Source organism: Mastigoproctus giganteus, chromosome 2 (genome assembly GCF_048544385.1).
Source record: "Mastigoproctus giganteus isolate SK-2022 chromosome 2, ASM4854438v1, whole genome shotgun sequence".
Lineage (NCBI taxonomy): Eukaryota > Metazoa > Arthropoda > Arachnida > Uropygi > Thelyphonidae > Mastigoproctus > Mastigoproctus giganteus.
This window is the reverse complement of record NC_143576.1, coordinates 75,470,080-75,490,568: the sequence shown is the minus strand read 5'-3', so window position 1 is coordinate 75,490,568 and position 20,489 is coordinate 75,470,080. Positions and strand designations below refer to the sequence as shown.

Below are 20,489 nucleotides of genomic sequence, written 5' to 3'. Positions count from 1 at the left end.
ATGTTTTTGAGCAATACCTCAAATTCATCAAATTCTTCATCACCATCGACTAAATGCACACTCGTTGATTGGCTCTCATTATTGGCTTGGCACTCGTTGGTTTGTTGCACAAGGAGTATTCTTCAGAAATGTTTCAAGAGGTGTTTGTTTCCAACATAATCTTCTCTTAAATTATAAATTTCACAATTGCATGCATAAGCATTTTTTATGTGTAAGTAAACAGACGAAAACTATCAGACATATTGAGTAATAAAGGATACCCAAAGCATCTTACAAAAATAATACAGAGTTTATATCAAGGAACAAAAATAGTAATAGATACAGGTAATAAATTAACAGAAGAACGTATAATAAATCAAAGAGTTAGACTGGGATGTAGCTTGTCACCAACGCTGTTTAACAGATGTATTGAGGATATGATATGTAAATGGAAAGAAGAAATTAATACAGGTATATATTTAAATACAAAGAATAGGATTAATACACTGTTATTTGCAGATGATCAATTAATTATTCAAGATAGTGAAGATAATTTACAAAGAGCAGTATTTAGATTAAACCAAATAACAGAAGAATATAAAGTTAAAATATCAACGATGAAAACTAGAACAATGGCTTTTAAAGGAAAAAATACGGTGAGAACAAAAATAGTTATAGACAATAAAATATTAGAACAAGTAAAACATTTTAAATATCTAGCATGTGATATAACATATGATGTTGAAGAAGATATGAACCAGAAATTAGCGAAATTTCGAAATATAGGTGGAACAATAAAAAGAACTCTGGCTAAGAAAACAAGGAAAGAAAAACAATTGAAATTTTACAAAGTAATGGCAATACCCACACTCTTTATGGTTCTGAAACATGGATACCGAAACAAAGAGACATTAATAGAATACAAGCTGCAGAAATGAAATTTTTAAGAAAGATATATTAAAGGATGTACAAAATTAGATAAAATACCAAACGTAAATATTAGAAAGGAATTAAAGATTTACTCAATTAATGGAAAAATTATAGAATGTAGACAAAGATGGAAAGAACATGTAGAAAGAATGGAAGATAATAGATTCCCTAAATTAGCTTATACATATAGAGCAAAAGGAAAAAGAGACAGAGGAAAACCAAAGAAAAGATGGGCAGACCTCTTTGAGATCAGAATAGGCGGATCGCCTAACCCATGAAGGAAGATAAGATAAGAAGCATTTTTTAATGGCAGACACAAGTACCAAGTTTACGAAGATAAAAAAAAAAAAAAAAAGAATGAAGAGAAGATTCTGAAAATTTATTTATGTTTTTTATACGATTGAAGATTTCAGTAAAGGGAAAACACAGTTCACCATAATAATGTAAAAAACACACAATTCCAGCTATCGGTATTTTCGCAAATGCAAGAAGATCAAGTTTACTACCTGTTTATAACTGCTTGCAGTAACAGAAAAGCCCAATAAACTGGAAAGTGCAAATTGTTTTATGGCCGTGACCACTTGAAATGTGCTTTAGAAAAATATCACAAAGCTGTTCAAAATTGATTCTTATAACGGAACATATAATAACGATGAATGAAAGAGTAGCGCATTTTAATGATTTGAATTAGTAACTAATACAATTTACAAACCATGCTCACGACCTTTTATATGGCCTTAAGGCCACGCTCGTGACCTTAAAAATGACACTTTAGAGAATAAATAGCTTAGTTATACAGCAAAAATTTCAACTTCCAAGATCTTGAAACGAATTACGAAAAAACAATGTGTTATTGGGTTCTCATTATAATATTTTAACGATATGATGGTATCTCTGAAAATGATTAATATCGTAAAGCTGGGTATGCTGTATTGTATAGCTATGCACATGGTTTGGAATGCGGTAATTATGAATGGTTAACATTCATTTTTTGCAATTAATGTTCATATTTTCGATTTTGTTGATACTTGGGAAAAAAAAAAAACTCGTTAAACCAGCAAACTCGTAAAGCATGAACTGCCTGTACTTCTGTCCTTCCCTTCCTTACAGAATTCCTCATGTATGAATGTACATGGAAAATACTCACAGAGTTTGTCAGCTATTTGAGCAGGATCATCAACAGTCAAACCATCAATATTAAGTGGACCAATCTGATTCATTCCCTTCCTTCTAGAGTTTACATAAGTAAAGAAGTCTTTGTTTTTCTTTGCATCCTTTGCCAAGGATTTCTCGTAATCAGCCTTCGCTTGCATAACTTCCTTTGTAACTTGATTACAGACTAGCTTACATCTGCCCTGGGCTTCTGTGTCACCTGATAATTTATATGCATCCCATGCATTTTTCTTCTCTGCCATGAGCCTCATTAGTTTATTTGACATCCATATAGATCTAAATCTTGAACCATATTTCTTTGATGGTAAGAAAAGCCTGATACTTCCAAGATTAATTCGTTGAAGGCTTCTCATTTAGAATTTGCTGTTTTTGACATCATGAGTTCAGCCCTCTGAAAGCCTTTATAAAAGACTTTCAGAGGGCTGAACTTTTTTTCACCTTTTTGAAAGCAAAAACCATTCCCTTTACCTCTGATGTTAGTTACATCTTTAAGCAAATCCAGCCGACCGGGCTAGCCAGGTGGGTAAAGTACCTGCCTGGCAACCCAAAGGTCGCGGGTTTGAATCCCGCCTCGAGCTTGGATCGAAGTACTGCAAAAACCTTGGGAGGTGCATTATGGCCACAGATGCCGATGCGCCAACAACTATCAAAAAAAAAAAAAATTCCGACATCAGTACGCTGTGATCCCTTTATGTGCAAATTCTTAAAGCATGAATAATCACTGCTGATGAGGTTAAGAGTATTACTCCCTCTCATTGCTGTAAAAACAATTCTCCAAAATATCCACAAAAGTCTTGCTTACGTGTGAGCAACTAACCCACCACTTCCAGTCAATATCTGGAAAGTTCAAATCCCCCATTCAAATTTACTGGCCCACTCTGTTTTTCTGCACAACTGTTCATTGTAGTCATCAGTCATTAGGCCTATACCATGCTCTTACTCCCATTTTCCCTTTCCCAGTGCTTATGTCACTCCAAACTGACTCAACATTGCACTGCCCACCAATGTCAACTGAATGCACTTCCTTAGATTTTATGTGTTTCTTAACTAAAAGCATAACCCCCCTCCTCCCTTCCTACCCTGTCTATCCTTTCTGTACACATTGTACTCGATATTGTACCCGAAAGGTACAATATGAAATATTGTACCTATCTGTACTAAAAGGAAGGGGATGAATCTGATTGGTCCACTTGACATCAATGGTTCGACTCTTGATGATCCTGCTCAGATAGCAAACAAACTGAATGAGTATTTTGCATCTACATTCACACATGAGGAATTATTAAATCACACATAAGGTTTGAAAATGGCAGAAGGTTATCAAATTGTAGCAGGATACTTAATGATTTTGGAATAACTGAAAGCAAAGTGGAGGAGAAATTGTTGAAGTCAAACATAAGAAAAGCACCTGGGGTGGATGGGATCTATCCAGTTATATTAAAGGAGGCAGCAAAGCAACTAAGCAAACCCTTAGCCATAATTATGAGAGCGTCCTTGGACTCAGGGGAGGTTCCCACGGACTGGAGATGTGCAAATGTATCCCCAATTCACAAAGGAGAATCGAAGGGTGACACGAGTAATTACAGACCAGTTAGTTTAACTTCTGTTCCGGGTAAAATAATGGAGTCACTGGTTAAAGATGCATTGCAGGATCATCTAGACAAGACTGCAGCAATAAGTCAGACACAGCATGGGTTTGTTAAGGGAAAGTCTTGTCTGACAAATTTGATAGGATATTATGATGTGGTTACAAAGGAACTGGATGCAAAAAATAATTTTGATATCATATATTTGGATTTCAGGAAAGCTTTTGACACTGTTGCGCATGGAAGACTATTGTACAAATCGGAGAAGAATGGTATTAAGGGTAAGTTGCTACAATGGATAAAAGGATGGTTAAGTGGGAGAAGACAGAGGGTGGTAATCAATGGGTGCTGGACTAATGTTATTAGTGGAGTCCCACAGGGTTCGGTGTTAGGTCCACTGTTGTTTTGTATATTTATCAATGATATTGATGATACAAAGGTTGGCAGGGTTGTTAATGACAGTAATGGCAGTGTGCTACTGCAACAGGATCTAGATAATTTGGGCAGATGGGCTAAGAAGTGGCATCTGAGTTTAACCTTGACAAATGCAAAGTACTGCATATGGGTAGAGAAACGTACCAACTGTGTGGTAGAAAATGAAAAAGACCTGGGAGTAATTGTGCAGTCAGATATGAAGTTTTCTGAGCAATGCAGACAGGCTGCCAGGGCAGGTCATGGGGTTTTGTCAATGATATATAGGAACTTTGCTAGCAGGGAAAAGGAGATGATTATCCCTCTGTATAAGGCAATGGTCAGGTCAGGCCACGCCTTGAGTACTGCGTACAGGTCTGGAGGCCTCATTTTAGGAAGGATGTAGATTTACTTGAGCGTGTATGGAGAAGGGCAACAAGATTGGTGAGGGGAATGAAGGGATCCTCTTACCAAGAGAGGCTTAAGTTCTGCAAATTGCAGTGGCTGGAGACTAGGCACCTGTGCGGTGATTTGATTGAGGTATATAAGGCCTTGAATGGGTTGAGCATGTTGAATTCTGATGGGATCCTTCCACTTGTTCATATTACGAACCGAAGGGGGCATAAATTCAAATTAAGAAAAGACAGATGAGATGTAGAATAGATGTGCGGAAATTTGCCTTTAGCCAGCGGGTGGTTAATTGCTGGAACAAAATTCCATCTGTCATTGTGGAAGTTGATAGGTTGAATAAATTTAAGGAGGAACTGGACAGGCATTTGGAGGGAATGGTGTGATTTTTTTTTTTTTTTTTTTGGCTGATGCTGCATAAGCTCATACACTTGCTTTCTTGCATCACATGCCACTGCTACTACTACTACTCCCCAAATTCCAATTCTGCACTGCTTATATCTGTGTGACACCACGTCTCTGATATCCCAACAATATCTGCCTCTGATGTCCTGACTAGCAATTCAAGCTCATCAAATTTATTATCTATACTCCTAGCATTGGTGTACATGCAAGTATACACGCATCTGTTGCTACTCTTAGTTACCCTAACACAGCCATGTATTTACTAGTTCCACTATGACTCCCAGCAGTCCTGGAAATCTCCATTACCTTGCTTTCCAGGCTGCTGCTCATTCTAATAGAAGCAGTGCAAGAATCACTTTTGCCGCTGCCTGTGGCCACTGTTAACCCTTTAGTTAACAGCAGAATTTAACCAAATATTAATTATCAGCCTAATGGGATGGCTAGGTAGACTTTGGATTTTAGTTGTATAGTTAAGAAGTAACATCTTTCTCCTGAGGTTTAGAGGAAGTTCATGAGCTTCAATATATAGACTTTGAACTGGCTAAGTTCTATAAGTGCCTATAGCAATCCTCAGGGCAGAATGTTAAATAGGGGCAAGCTGTGCTAGCACACTCTCCCTAGCAGAATCATATCAGAACCGGGGCACCGTAATCAAGGCGAGATCTGATTAGGGCTCTACACAAATGAAGTAACATGTATTGATGTGCACCACATGATGCTGAAGAAATAATTCTGAGTATGTTCATTTTTTTCTGGCAAGATGTACTTAGATATTTAACGTATTCCACAAAGTTCAATTTGCTATTGAAAATCAGACCAAGGAGACGATTGCTGTTCATAACTGAGATAGGCTGATTTGTTAAGTGTAGCTCTGGATCTAGATGCATCTTCCTTTTGTTACAGAAGTGAATTACTTCAGATTTTGAGAAAGAGAGCCGATACCCATTCTGTGCCATCCATATCTGAATGTTATTAATTGAAATTTAGAGCTGCTGCTTAATAAAGGTCATGTTTTGTGAATTGCAAGAAATATTAAGATCATCGGCATAGAGATATGAATTCGGTGTTGGGAATATTTTTGGTCATGTGATTTATTCTTGTAGTGATTAAGGTGGCACTGATCACAGAGCCTTGTGGGATCCCTTCTTCTCGTATATACGCTTGGGAGAGGACAAGTGGCCTCTCAAGTCAAGGGAATGCAGATCTCTCAGGATACCAAAATGCCATGTGGTGTCAAAGGCTTTCTCTACATCAAGGTATACAATGACAAGATGCTCATTTCGGATGAATGTATTCCTGATGTTTGTTTTGGCTTTGATCATGAGATCCAGGGCTGATCTATTTTTTCTGAAACCAAATAGATTTACTGAATTAGATTTTTGGAATCGAGATACCAAATGAGTCAACGGTGAATTATTTTTTCCAGGGTTTTACTTAAGCAACTGGTGAGAGAAATGGGTATTGCTATTATATAGGAGCGATGCCAGAAACTGGGGAATGAGTGTTCAAGGAAGATGCGATTAAAAAAGGTCAGCAGTAAAGAGACAGATTTTTTATCTAAGTGTTGGAGCATTATGTAATACATTCCATCGGGGCCTGCAGCACTGTTTTTTGAGGTAGATATGGCTTCTTAAAGTTCAAGCATTGTAAGCGGTTGATTACAGGGTAAAGAATATGTAGGTCTGAAGTTCAATTGGGATTTTTTGAGTAATACTTTGATTTTCTGAAATGATGGATCATGCTGTTGAGGAAGATAATTGTGAAAAAAACAGTCCCTTAATGCATTTGCTATATTTGTGGGAGAAGAAAGCTCTCCTGCCCATTCTAGTTGAGAAGTGAGGAGGATAATGGGGGAAATTTGCCATTTAGCTGTTTTATTTTTCTTTATATTATTCTTGTACCAGTATTTTTATTAATTGAGCTTGCAAATCGAATCCAAGAGTCTCTTTTAGATTTTTTCTTAATGTGATGGGCCTTGGCTCTGAGTATCTTGTAGTAGTTTATAAGATTGGTGTTGGTAGGATGTTTTCAAAACAGATTCCAGTTTTTCTTTTTTTGCACCCTTCGTTCTACCAATAATTTATGGTTCTAGGATGGTTGACTGTGATTGTGGAATCGCAGTACATGCAGCAGCCAGTATTTGTCTCGTAATGTGATTGGTAATTGTGTCAATAGAACAAGTTTCGATGATCTCTTCATCAAAGGACACTTGGGTAGTGAATTTTGCCCAATCTGCTTTTGAAAATTTCCATTTTACGTAGTTTTCTGAAATTATGGAATGTGCTGTTTGAATCTTGCACATTAACGGAAAGTGATCACTGTCGAGCGGGCTGTCGACGGCCGTCCACTCAATGCTAGGAAAGAGGGACAGAGAGCAGATGGAGAGATCTATGTAAGATGGATGTGAGCCAATATTTAGTATAATTAGGTTTTGTCTGTCAGTAAGCTGTTCGATGAGTTGTTCTCATCTATCTGCATTGGGAGAACCCCACAATGGATGGTGTCCATTGAAGTCCCCCAATAAACAGATAGGGGTTGGTAACTGCAGAATAAGATCTTCGAGTTCATGAATAGTATAGGGGTGATTTGGTGATAGATAGATATAGGCTTGTGTCAAATTAATACCAATCACTATACGTGTTGCAAAAGCTTCAATGGAGGTTTGTAACAGAATGTGTCTGCAAGGTACTCGTGAATCTAGGAGTATGGCTAAATGAGCCATACTCCATGAGAATTATTTGTACCAGCTCTGTCTTTCCTAAAAAGTGTATAATTTCTAATTGAGAGAGACACTTGTGATGTTAAATAGGCCATACTCCTAAATGAGCCATACTCCATGAGAATTATTTGTACCAGCTCAGTCTTTCCTAAAAAGCGTATAATTTCTAATTGAGAGAGACACTTGTGATGTTAAATAGGATGCCTATCGTCCTATAGGCATCCTATAAGCAGACGCCTATAGGATGATAACGACCTATTAGCTCATGGATATCATCAATGTTATTGCGAAGTTATCTACAGTTCCATTGTATGATATGATTCATTATTTGGTTTTGTTACACGAAGATGATTCTGACTCTTTTTTATTCCCAGTCTGTTTGTGGCGATCAAGCTTCACTTTCTCTCTTCTTGGAAAGACTGGGTGTCCAGTGTCCATGTCATCCACTGCATGAAGGTCTAGGATAGGTTCTTCTGGGTTGGCGTTATTATCGGTATCCATATTTACTACTATGAGATTATTTGTCTTCTTAGTGGGAGCTGAATCAGTTTTCAGTTTTATAGCATCTGATGATCTATGTGATGCAGTTGTTGGAACTGTGACTCGAGTTTTGTTGGCTCTGTCTGCTACCTTTTGCTCCTTAGGAGACTGTTTCGTTGACAATAACAGCATAGATCGGGCCCAATCTGCAATGGATATGGTTGGGGGACGGAGACTTCAGTTTGTGTTGCCATAGATTGATATTTTTTCATCTGTTGCATATGTGTTCATGGGTGATTGAGCATAATTTGTTTCTTTGCCTCTTGATACGTAACTTTTCGTTCTACCCTAAACTTTTGGATTTTTTCCCCCAGTTTTCCAGAGATCACATGATTTTGAATAGGCTGGATGTGCACCTTTGCAATTAGGACAGTGCAATGTTTTAGCATCATAGTCTGTTTGTGAATGTTCTTTGGAACCACAGTTTGGACAGACTAGATCTCCTCTCAAGCCATTTGTGAGTGACCAAATTTTTGGCACTTGTAGCATCTTATAAGACTCCGAATGAAAGGCCGTACATGGCAATTGAGATACCAGACTTTGACACTAGATGGTAATATTAGTGTTCTGAATGTCAGAATGATGTTGCGGGTGGGAATTACATCTCCATCTCTCCTGATTGTGATGCATTTGGCTTGTATAACTTTTTGATGTTTAAGTTCCTGGACCAGTTCAGCTTCAGTTACATTCATCAGATCCCACTCTGCCATTACTCCCTTAGAGGTATTTAAAGTTGCATGTGGGGTGACCTCCAAATGTTAATTTCAGCAAAGTCTCAGAATGTGTACGACTTGCATTATTTGAGTCAGAACATAGATAAGGGTATGATTAGATGAAGATGAATAAGGGTAGAAATAAGACAAAAAAAAAAAGAGTAGATAGAGTCCCCACCAACAAGGAATCTCCTAATGAATTCACTATGTGTCTTATTTGAGAGTCAGAACATAGATAAGGGTATGATTAGATGAAGATTCCTGTATAAAGCACAATGCTGATATCACCATTAACATTATAGAACTCAGAAGTTAATATTATAAAACTGGACAAAAATTTGATAACAGCACCTAGGTGAACAGAGTCAAAGGTGGAAGCCAGATCAAGATAGTCCCAATTTGAGCATCAGCAGAATGGAATGTAGTCTCAAACAGCTCTGCAATTGTTAACCACCCCCACATAGTGAATGTGTAAAACATATGAGGGATGAATTATTTTAGTTAGGAAAGTAAAAAAAAGTATCTTCTGAAAAAGTTTGCAATACTATTGTATGTAACTATAAAACTAAAAAAAATATATAAAAAGTATTATTAATTACTTCCATTTTCAAGTATATTTCAAAATTTATTTCAAATTTGTACCCCTACTTACTTTGCATGCTGTACAAATTTATTTCCAATTTGTACAGCACACAAAATTTGAAATTACGTGTGTTGTTTCCTGCGAGTAGTAGCCATTTGGGGAGAATATTTGTTTTTATGTCATTATCTTTACATTGTGAAAAAAATATTAAATTTAAAAAAAAATTAGGCCACGCTAGCATATGTTTATTGAACTAGTGGGGGGGGGGGAAGAGAGAGAGAAAAAGAGAATAACTTAACCTGAAACTTGAAATAAATATAGCACCAGCGCTTGTCCAGTACTATGCCATACTACAAGCAAAAGCCAAATAGTTTCAAGATTGTGGCAGGGCACCTGTTAACTTTCATACAAGAATGTGCAATTTTTGTATGAAAACTGTAAAAAAAAAAAAGAAGTCAAATCACTTCAGAAACTATTACAGTAAAAGTGTGACTAAGTTAGGAAGTTAGAAAAATTTCAGATTTTTAATCATCAATTAACAGTTAAAGTACGAATGTTATTTTCGAGGGGCACCTGTGGGCCAAATTACTTTAACTTGGTGGTTGCAGTGGTATGTCATGCTTTAGCATTACTTTGACCAAGTTCAAGTAATGCTCAAGGAAGATGTCAAAATAGAGGATGATGATAATGACCTGACAGGTTTCATAGCAAAAGCAGGAAGCATGAAACAGCCACAAGAGATGAGACTGAGAAACATCAATCTGTGTAAAATTTACAAGTAAACCAGGAAACTGCACAGCGTGGGCTTTCCACCTAGTGACGTATTTGTTTAGGCAAAATGTTTTGTTTAATTTGAGTTATTTCCTGTCATGTAATTTCAACTGAAATCTTTATTCCACTGTATACATGTCCCAGGGTGGTTCAAAAAGTAGCTCTGTAACATTTATTTAAAATGTAACAAAGTGCAATGGTCAAGCCACAACTTGAGTAATGCATATAGGTCAGGAAGCCTCATTTTAAGAAAGATTTAGATCTCTTAAAATCGGTACAGAGAAGAGCAACCAGATTATTCAAGAATACAAAGGGGTACTCTTACCACAAAAGACTTTAGTTGTACAAACTGCAGTGCTTGGAAACCAGGCACTTGTGAGGAAACCTGATTGAAGTGTTTAAGACTTTAAAAAGAGAGAGTAAGCAATGTTGTTGGTATTCTTACTCTTTTTTTTTTTTGCTTTCAGCCAGAGAGTAATTTATTGTTGGACTATGTGTATTTTAGTGGAATTGCATCATTTATACACAGCTAAATATATTAGCAAATTTGCAATAGCGGCATCATTTAAGTTACATCTCATATTGTGAATACCTTCATGATGAGTTGCCATGACATTGCACTACTTCGAATAACTTAAACGATAGCTGTGTATAAATGATGCAATTGCACTAAAATACACATAGTCTAACTCTTTCGCAGCTTGAGGCTTTAAGCCCTAATGCATTAGTCTTAATTTATTGTTGGAATAAATTATCATCTGGTTGTGGAAGTAGGTAGTCTGAATAAATTTAAGGAAGAATTAGACATATTATTAGAGGGGGTGAACAGATCAGTTGTGTAGTTTTTTTTTTGCTGATGCTGCATAAGCTTTTTGCCCTGCACCATTCCATTTCCACTACTACCACCACTAATAATAAAAATAAATTTGCTTCCACATGCATTGCAGTGTTTCATTATAGTCTTATGTAAAAACAAACTATTTGATGTTCATATTAATATAAAAAAAATAAATCAAAAATAAAACCAACAACAACAATGGAATTTGTAAAGTACTTGAATCCAGCTAATACAGTGAAAACTGGCTCAGGATGTTTCTGAAGGGAACAAACAATTTAAATTCTTCAGTGGGGTTAGAACTTAATACTTTTACATTGCACTACACAAAATTTTTATTTCTTGTGTGGGATAATAACCTCCAAAACAGATTCCATTGTATTTCAGTTTTTCTGAGGTAAATAATTCCAAAGATCTAAACTTCATACATTTTTATATTACAAATATGCTGTTGCTTATTTTTAGTTAAAAGATTCACATAATAAACAGGAAAATTATGATTTATTTTCTTTCTATCATTCAAATTAAAGAAATAAATGTAGGCATTACCTCTGGAACATGCAAATGTAAGTGAGCTTTTTGTAAGAAAGTATTTTCTGGGTGCATCTGAAGAAGAAACGACTTTGCAAAAGAGTAAGCAATATTAGCACTTTCTTTCATTACATCTCCCAAATGACCAGTCAGAAAGAGCGAACCCTCATTTTTGCTGTCAGTGTCTATAGGTCTATTTTGAGCTGTTTCTATATATAAAGTAGACCCACCTAAAATAAAGTAAACAGTTTATTATTCAGCATTTAAACATGTATATTACATGGTTAAAATACATTAGACAGTAATAAGTAAGCCTGAACTGAATTTTGAACACTACAAGTCTGAATGAAGCAACAGTAAATGATGAGGTTAGTTGAGATTATTTTACTACTATGTACGGAAAAATGCATCCGAGTTGGAAGGTGTCTTTTGTGAGATAAATAAACCTGAAGAGAATGAATCAGATAAGCCCCTCACTTGATATATGAATCTATAAATATCAGCAAATTGTTTATTCTAATAGCTCAGAGTTCAATACCATGAACTGACAAAATCAAGCAGTTCATTTTGTATGCCTTTACTTTTACATCACTTGTATACTGATCGCAAAAGAATAACCACCTATATGCATTATGGCACATCATTTGGGGTACCATTGAATGCTCATACAAATTTATGTAGCGAACCTGTGTTAAGCAGATTGTTGGCTTCACAAGAACTGGAAGATAAAATGACTGAGGCTGAGTGAAACACCTGGCATTTTGCTTTGTAGTGAATGGCTTTCTTGGTAACATCAAGAGTGAAAATTACAAACTAGTTGACAAGTTCATTGAAACTTTCACTGATATATTCAATGAAATTCAAGTCCAAGTTCAAATTCATTGAATTGATATATCAATTCAATGTATTTTTTTTCCCCACCTGATGGCTAAAACTCCAGCTGAGGGAAATCGAGAGAAGTATGCAAGGATAAAAGCTTCAAATAATACGATCTGTTTGTATTACTATTAATCACATAATATCATCACTGCCATATTCCCCTATCCCCCAATAACAGTCTTGATCCAACACTGGATTGGTGACTATATCTAGTTCATGGTTTGGGATGACCATGATAATTAAGCACAAAAGGACAAAGATATTAAAATGCACATTTTTAAGGAATTTTTTTTTGATTAACCTAAAGCGGGTTTAATCTCTGATTTTCTTAGTTTGTTTACTTTTAGAAAACATTAATATTCTATTCTGTAAACAAGAAGTTACACACCGTTAATCAATCTGATATAATATTATTGAGTATTTACTTTTTTTTTTTAAATTTATAGATAAATTTTAAAAAAATTATCTAGTTGGATATCATGAAGTTTATCTTTGGCCAGTGATAATTTACTACCCAAAGTAGATTTACTGGATCATTCATATAAATCCTCCCATGTGGCCATGGCCAAGAGTTTGGTAAAGTTGTAAGTGGAACTGGAGGGTCATATTTTGATGATAGATGGAAAACTATGAATGACTGGAAAGTTTTTGTTTATTTATTCTTTTTTTGATGTGAAAACATCAATGGCGGCACTAGAGTAAAATTTATTTGTAATGAAATTTTCTTGTAATGGAAAATGATGCGATTGATTGGTAACGAAGAAAGCTGACCATTCAGATTTTATATGACGCAAATTACGTCACTTCTTATTAGGTGGCTGTTAGATTTTAAATGATGTCACTTCCTAAATGGTGCTAACAATGCTAACTCAGTCAATAACATTAATTCAGTAGGGCAAGTAGTTGATTCAGTAGAGTAAGTTCTTACTAAGATACGGAAATGTCACTTTCTAAAGGCCACTAACTCAATCACTAACATTGATTCGGTGGTAGAGTGAGCAGTGGGTAGTAATATTATGCAAGAATAAAAGCTTCAAAGCCACCGAGAAGCTTCTCATGTTGAAAAGGAACAAGTTCAAAAACATGGAGAATGACAAAAAATGCAGACTTTAATGAAATCTGCAGATTTTATTAAAGAATATTCTTTTACACAAGACCATTTCATTGCTTAAAATTTAAATGGCTAAGATTCAAGAATGCAACAATAAAACAATCACTTCAACAAACAATAACGTCTTGCAGTAATTTTTGGTTACAATGTCATACGAGTCTACAAATGGATTTCGCTAACTATTGAATTGCAAAAATACCTATAAAAGTATTTCGAAGATGGCTAAAACTCCAGCTGAGGGAAATTGAGAGAAGTATGCAAGGATAAAAGCTTCAAAGCCACCGAAGAAGCTTCCCATGTCAACAAAAGAATGAGTTCAAAAACATAGAGAACGAAAAAAAAAAAAAAAAATTGCAGAGTTTAATTAAAATCTGCTTCTCAAGATTTTGATCAACATCAACCTTTTACATCGACTTCTCATCAAGAAGCTGGACCATCGACATCACAAAATTATATTCAAGAACTTACCGAACCGGCTAGACAGAGTATACTGCAACAACCAGCTTCGACTCTGAGGGACCTGCTAGAATGAAGGCTTGCCAGTTTTCTACGGCTAGATAAATCAATTTAGAAGCCGTACTGATCACAAGGAGAACTGCAAGTGTTTCATTGAATAACAACAGAACGATCTGGGCTAAACGAAATCATTTTCCACTAATACCGGCTTGTGCTATTACCATCCAAAAATGGATGGTAATCTCAGGGAGGTACTTTCAATTCTGTAGTTTATGAATATGAGAAATGTCTCGAACAGCAACTAGTTTATGTTGCATTATCTCGAGTATCAATGATCTTTACATTATTGCTGCAAATGGAGAAAAGAAATTTTTATCATGGACTGAGAAATGCTACATCCATTCTTGCACTTCATGCTGAAATGACGAGGTTGTTGAGTAATCCTCTATTTACCAAGCAAGATACTTTATATGAGTTCATCAGTAAATGACATGATCTTTCCATTCTAATTTTAAATTGTCAAAGTTTACGTACTCACAGTGACGATCTCATTGATGCAGTCACACAACAATCCATTCTACTTTCTGAAACATGTCTAAATAACAAAGAAGATCAACAAGCTAGTGGTGTAGCAGTTTATCATAAGAGAGAAAATTGTACTCATGTTGTTACTTCTCAAATGGAAGTGATTTATCAACAAACTGTTGGCAAATTCGTGAGTGTTAAGACCTGTTGGAGACATTTGTGCAGCTGAATGTCTTCTTCCTGATGGTCAAACGATATTGTCGGTAGCCATTTACATTTCACCTAACCAAAAGATCAAACACATCATTGAATTCATCCATTTCATTTTACTTCCTTATACGATTGAAGGAGCTGCATTGCTACAACAATTTTCTCACAAGAAATGCAAATGAATTCCAATGATAGTGGAGTTTTCAACGTTAATTTTGCAGTACTCAATCCAAACCTTTGACTGATTTCTTAGAAAATAAATTTGGACTAATGTTAAATACTTCTAGATCTGTATTGGCTACTAGTCATGGAACTATAATTGATGCTGTGTGCATACAGGGTACACACGGTATTTTTTTTTTCCACCTGAAAAAAAGTCTACTTCCTTGCATAATTATGCCATTCTAACAGTAGTAATAATAATACTATGAAGTTCTAAAACATTAAAAATAATGGTATTTACCCATAGCAGTCCAAGCTAATCCCATTACGACACCAGGGGGTGTCTTTTCATATAAGCGATCATGAGTAAAAAGTGGTTTACCAACAAAATCATTTAAAACAGTTTCTGTCACTTCCACTAATTCGCGGTCATTGTTTACTATGTCATAAGCAGCCTTTCTCAAAATCTACAAAATAAAAAGAATTATATTTATTTCACTTCTTCCATGGGTATAATATAATCCTCATTTAAAAATGAAAAACAAGAGCTAAGATTAAATGTTTTGAAGAGAAAATTTACTAACCTTTTCTATATGTTTTTGAAGGTTCCTTACTCCACTTTCACGACAGTAATATTTAATGAGCTTCTGAAGGGCATTCTGTGTTATTGTTACCTGTTCAGGTTTGATACCTGTCAAGACTTGGGCTTGAGGAATTAAATATCGCTGTAAAATTAGCAAAATATATAAAAAACGCATCAACTGATAAATCAAAAGTGAAAAGTTATATCTAGATATCAAATTAAGAATGGTAAGAAATATTGTAAATTTGTCTTAATCTGATGTAGAGTAGAATTTAAATTTATATAATGACCAATCATATAACACGTGAATATTAAGATAATTTATTTAGCTATTAACTAAATCATTTCACTATACATTAAAGGCAGTGGTTTTCAACCATTTTTTTTTTTTAATAATGGCACCCCCTAAGTAATTTATTTTATTTTGCGGCACCCCTACTCAATTTTCTGCCTGTTAGATCTGATTCTCTCTCTCTGTATATATAATATTAAAAAATATAAATGTTATATGATCTTTATTACAATAATATAATTTTAAAAATTACATTTCATAATACAAATTATATATAAGCAGTATATAATTTTATTCTTTATATAGAAGTCTGCAAGAATATTTGCTGATGCTATCGAGGCAGTGTTAGGTGGGTCGGAAAACTGCTAGCTTGGGGGGAGACAAAGACCAATAGATTGACAGTAGCCACTGGCAGAGGTGAAAGAGATTCTTGCACTGCTTCTATTAGAATGAGCAGAAGCCTGAAAAACAAGATGCATGGTATTTCAGAGACTGCTGGGAGCCATTGCGGTACAAGTAAACACATGGGTTGTGTTAGGGTAGCTAAGAATAGAAACAGGTGCAGGTATACTTGTGTGTACACCAATGCTAGGAGTTTAGTAAATAAATTTGATGAATTTGAGGTATTGCTCAAAACATCGAAGGCAGATATTGTTGGGATATCAGAGACGTGGTGTCACACAGATATAAGGGATACAGAACTGCAATTTGGGGAGTACAACGTCTACAGAAAGGATAGACACGATAGGAAGGGGGTAGGGGTTATGCTATTAGTTAAGAAACACATAAAAATCAAGGAAGTGAAGCCAGTCGACGTCGCTGGACAGTGTAGTGGAGTCAGTTTGGTGTGACATAAACATTGGGAGATCAAAATTGAGAGTAGGAGTGTGCTATAGGCCTAATGACTCTGATGAGTATAATAAGGAACTGTACAGGGAAATAGAGTGGGCCAGTAAATCAGAGTGTCTTATAATGGGAGATTTTAATTTCCCAGATATTGACTGGAATTTGTGGGCTGGTTACTCACACACTAGCAGGGCTTTTGTGGATTTATTGGATGATTGTTTTCTACATCAGCATGTTCAGGAGGCAACTAGAGGCGAGTAATACTCTTGATTTGATTATCAGCAGTGATTCTTCATGCATTAAGAATCTGCAGATAAATGAACCACTAGGTGGCAGTGATCACAGTGTGCTGAAGTGGGATTTACTCAAAGAGGTAACTACCATTAGGGGTAAAGGGAAGGGTTATTGCTTCCGTAAAGGCGACTATGATGGACTGAGACAGTATTTAAATTCTATACAGTGGGACCAACTGATGATGTTACCAACAGCAAATTCAAAATGGGAAGCATTCAAAGAACTTATCTTGGAAGCTACTAGGCTTTACATACCAACTAAGAAATATTGTTCAAGGTTTAGGCCAAAATGGATGTCAGATGAACTAATGAGGCATATGGCAGAGAAGAAAAATGCATGGGATACATACAAATTAACACATGACACAGAAGCCTATGATAGATACAAGTTGATATGCAACCAAGTTACAAAGAAGGTTAGGCAGGCGAAGGCAGATTACGAGAAATCCTTGGAAAGGGATGCAAAGAAAAACAGCAAAGAGTTCTTTACTTATGTAAACTCTAGAAGAAAGGGGATGAATCAGATTGGTCCACTTGATATTGATGGGTCAAGTGTTGATGATCCTGCTCAGGTAGCTAACAAACTAAATGAATATTTTGCATCGACATTCACACGAGGAGTTATTCAGCAAGGGGAATGCCAGAGGTGTATTCAACTCTAGCAGTAAGCTACAGAATGTTGAAATAACTGGGAGTAAAGTGGAGGAGAAACTGTTGAAGATAAACACAAGAAAGGCACCTGGGGTGGATGGGATCTATCCAGTTATATTAAAGGAGGCAGCAAAGGAAGTAAGCAAACCCTTAGCCATAATTATGAGAGCTTCCTTGGACTCAGGGGAGGTACCCATAGACTGGAAATGTGCAAATGTGACCCCAATTCACAAAGGAGGATCAAAGGCTGACACAAGTAATTATAGACCTGTGAGCTTAACTTCTGTTCCAGGAAAATTAATGGAGGCACTGGTTAAAGAAGCACTGCAAGGTCATTTAGACAAGACTTCAGTTATAGCTCAGACACAGCATGGTTTTGTTAAGGGGAAGTCTTGCCTGACCAACTTGATTGGATACTATGATGCAGTCACAAAAGAACTGGATGCAGGGAATAACTTTGATATTATATACTTGGATCTTAGAAAGGCTTTTGATACTGTTGCACATGGAAGACTGCTACACAAATTGGAGCAGTGTGACATTGGAGGCAAATTGCTGCTATGGATAAAGGGGTGGTTGAGGGGGAGAAGACAGAGTGGTAATCAATGGACACTGCTCATCGTGGACTGATGTTATTAGTGGAGTCCCTCAGGGCTCAGTGTTGTTTTCTGTATTTATAAATGGTATTGATGATGGTATATCGGGCTTAATGTCCAAGTTTGCAGACGATACAAAGGTTGGCAGGGTTGTCAAGGTCACTACTGACACTATGCTGCTGCAACAGGATCTGGAAAGGTTGAGCAGATGGGCTGAGAGGTGGCAAATGAAGTTTAACATTGACAAATGTAAAGTACTACACATGGGAAACAGCAACCCCAGAGCAACGTATCAACTCTGTGGTACTACACTGACAGTGGTAGAGAATGAAAGGGACTTGGGGGTGGTGGTGCAGGCAGATATGAAGTTCTCTGAGCAGTGCAGACGGGCTGCAAGAGTAGCTCATGGAGTATTGTCAATGATATACAGGAATTTTTCCAGCAGGGATAAGGAGGTGATTATTCCATTGTATAAGGCGATGGTCAGGCCAAACCTAGAGTACTGTATACAGGTCTGGAGGCCTCATTTCAAGAAGGATGTAGAGCTACTGGAACGAGTACAGAGAAGGGCAACAAGATTAGTGAATGGAACAAAGGGGTGCTCTTACGAAGAAAGGCTTAAGTTTTTCAAATTAGTGTCTGGAGACTAGGCACCAGAGAGGTGATCTGATAGAGGTGTATAAAGCCTTGAATGGTTTAAGCATGCTCAATGCTGATGGGATTCTTCCTCTAGCTCAGAAAAATCACCTGAGAGGGCATAAATTCAAATTGAGGAAAGACAGATGTAGGATAGACGTGCGGAAATTTGCCTTTAGCCAGCGGGTGGTTGGTTGGTGGAACAGACTTCCATCCCTTGTGGTGGAGGTTGACAGCCTAAATAAGTTTAAGGCTCAGCTGGATAGGTATTTTGAACAAACAGAGGGGTGAAGTGGAAGTGGTTTTTTTTTTTTTTTTTTTTTTTTGGCTGATGCTGCATAAGCTTGCTTTCTTGCATCAAATGCCTCTACTAATGCTAATGCTAATGCTAAAGTACTAAGTAAACATCAATTATAGATCACCAGGTGTAACAGTATCTTTTTAAAATTAAAAAGATACTGTACACCTTTTTATAATGAAATAAACATATAAATAAAAAAAAAAATAAATAAGTAACTTAAACCCAAATTACGTGGCACCCCTGGAATGTTGTTGCGGCACCCAAAGGTGCTGCGGCACCCCGGTTGAAAACCACTGCATTAAAGTAACATTTCGGGAACCTTGCCTGAACCCATCTTCAGACATACATAAGCTGTTTTTTAAGGACAGAAAGAAAAAAGAATAAACCAAATTACTATTATGTTAAAATTAATATTATGTATACAAAAATTTTAGTGGATAATTACTGTATATAATTTATGCATAGTACATTATACACCAATGAGCAAAAACATTATAACCAGTGAGTCGTTATGCAGATCGAAGCAACGGCAGCAGGTGAACTATGGCACATGTGCGGGTTGGGACATAGTATAAAAAACATATGATACTGAGCTCTGTCAATCAGTGTTACTCTTGTTCTTCAGATGAGAAAGGCAGTGGACTTAAGCGAGTTTGACAAAGACCAAATTGTAATGGCTAGATGACTGGGTCAGAGCATATCTGAAACGGCATGGCTGGTGGGGTGCTCACGGTCACCCGTGGTTAGTAACTACTGAAAGTGGTCCAAGGAGGAAAAACCCATGAACTGCCAGCAAGGTGTTGGATGACCAAGTCTCATCAATGCTCGAAGTGAGCAAAGGGCTCTCCCAGATGGTACGTGGCAACAGAAAGGCGACTGTGGCGCAACTAGCCAGTAATTGGAATGATGGTGATGGGAGTAATGTGTCACAACACACAGTACATCGAACCCTGCTGAAAATGGGGCTGCATAGCCGCAGGCCGCTCCGAGTGCCCATGCTAAACACAGTTCACTGGTGACAAATGGGCACGTGAGCATCGAAACTGGACCTTGAGCGATTGGAAGAAGGTTGTCTGGTCCAATGAATCACATTTCCTGTTGCACCATGTGGATGGCTGGGTACGTGTGCGTTGTTTACTTGGGGAAGTGATGGCGCATGGATGCACCGTGGGACGAAAACAAGCTGGTGGCGGAGGCGGCATCATGCTTTGGGCAATGTTCTGCTGGGATATCCTGGGTCAGTCATCCATGTGCTGGGCACTCTAACATCTACCACCCACCTAAACACCATTGCTGACCAGGTATACCCTTTCATGGCAACGGTCTTCCCCTCTGGTGGTACCATCTTTCAGCACGATAAAGTG

The 20,489-nt window shown here is 36.8% G+C and overlaps 1 protein-coding gene across 1 annotated transcript in view; it reads right to left on the bottom strand.

Annotated features, from left to right (window-relative positions):
* Positions 1-20,489, bottom strand: part of LOC150089347 (lon protease homolog, mitochondrial-like) — a 441,356-nt gene that overhangs the window by 36,064 nt on the left and 384,803 nt on the right. Inside the window, exons 17-19 of the mRNA XM_090368526.1 lie at positions 15,512-15,652; positions 15,229-15,394; positions 11,603-11,814 (exon numbers count right to left, since the gene is read on the bottom strand). Coding sequence (XP_090224652.1) covers positions 11,603-11,814; positions 15,229-15,394; positions 15,512-15,652 — 519 coding nt within the window. The remainder of the gene's footprint in view (positions 1-11,602; positions 11,815-15,228; positions 15,395-15,511; positions 15,653-20,489) is intronic.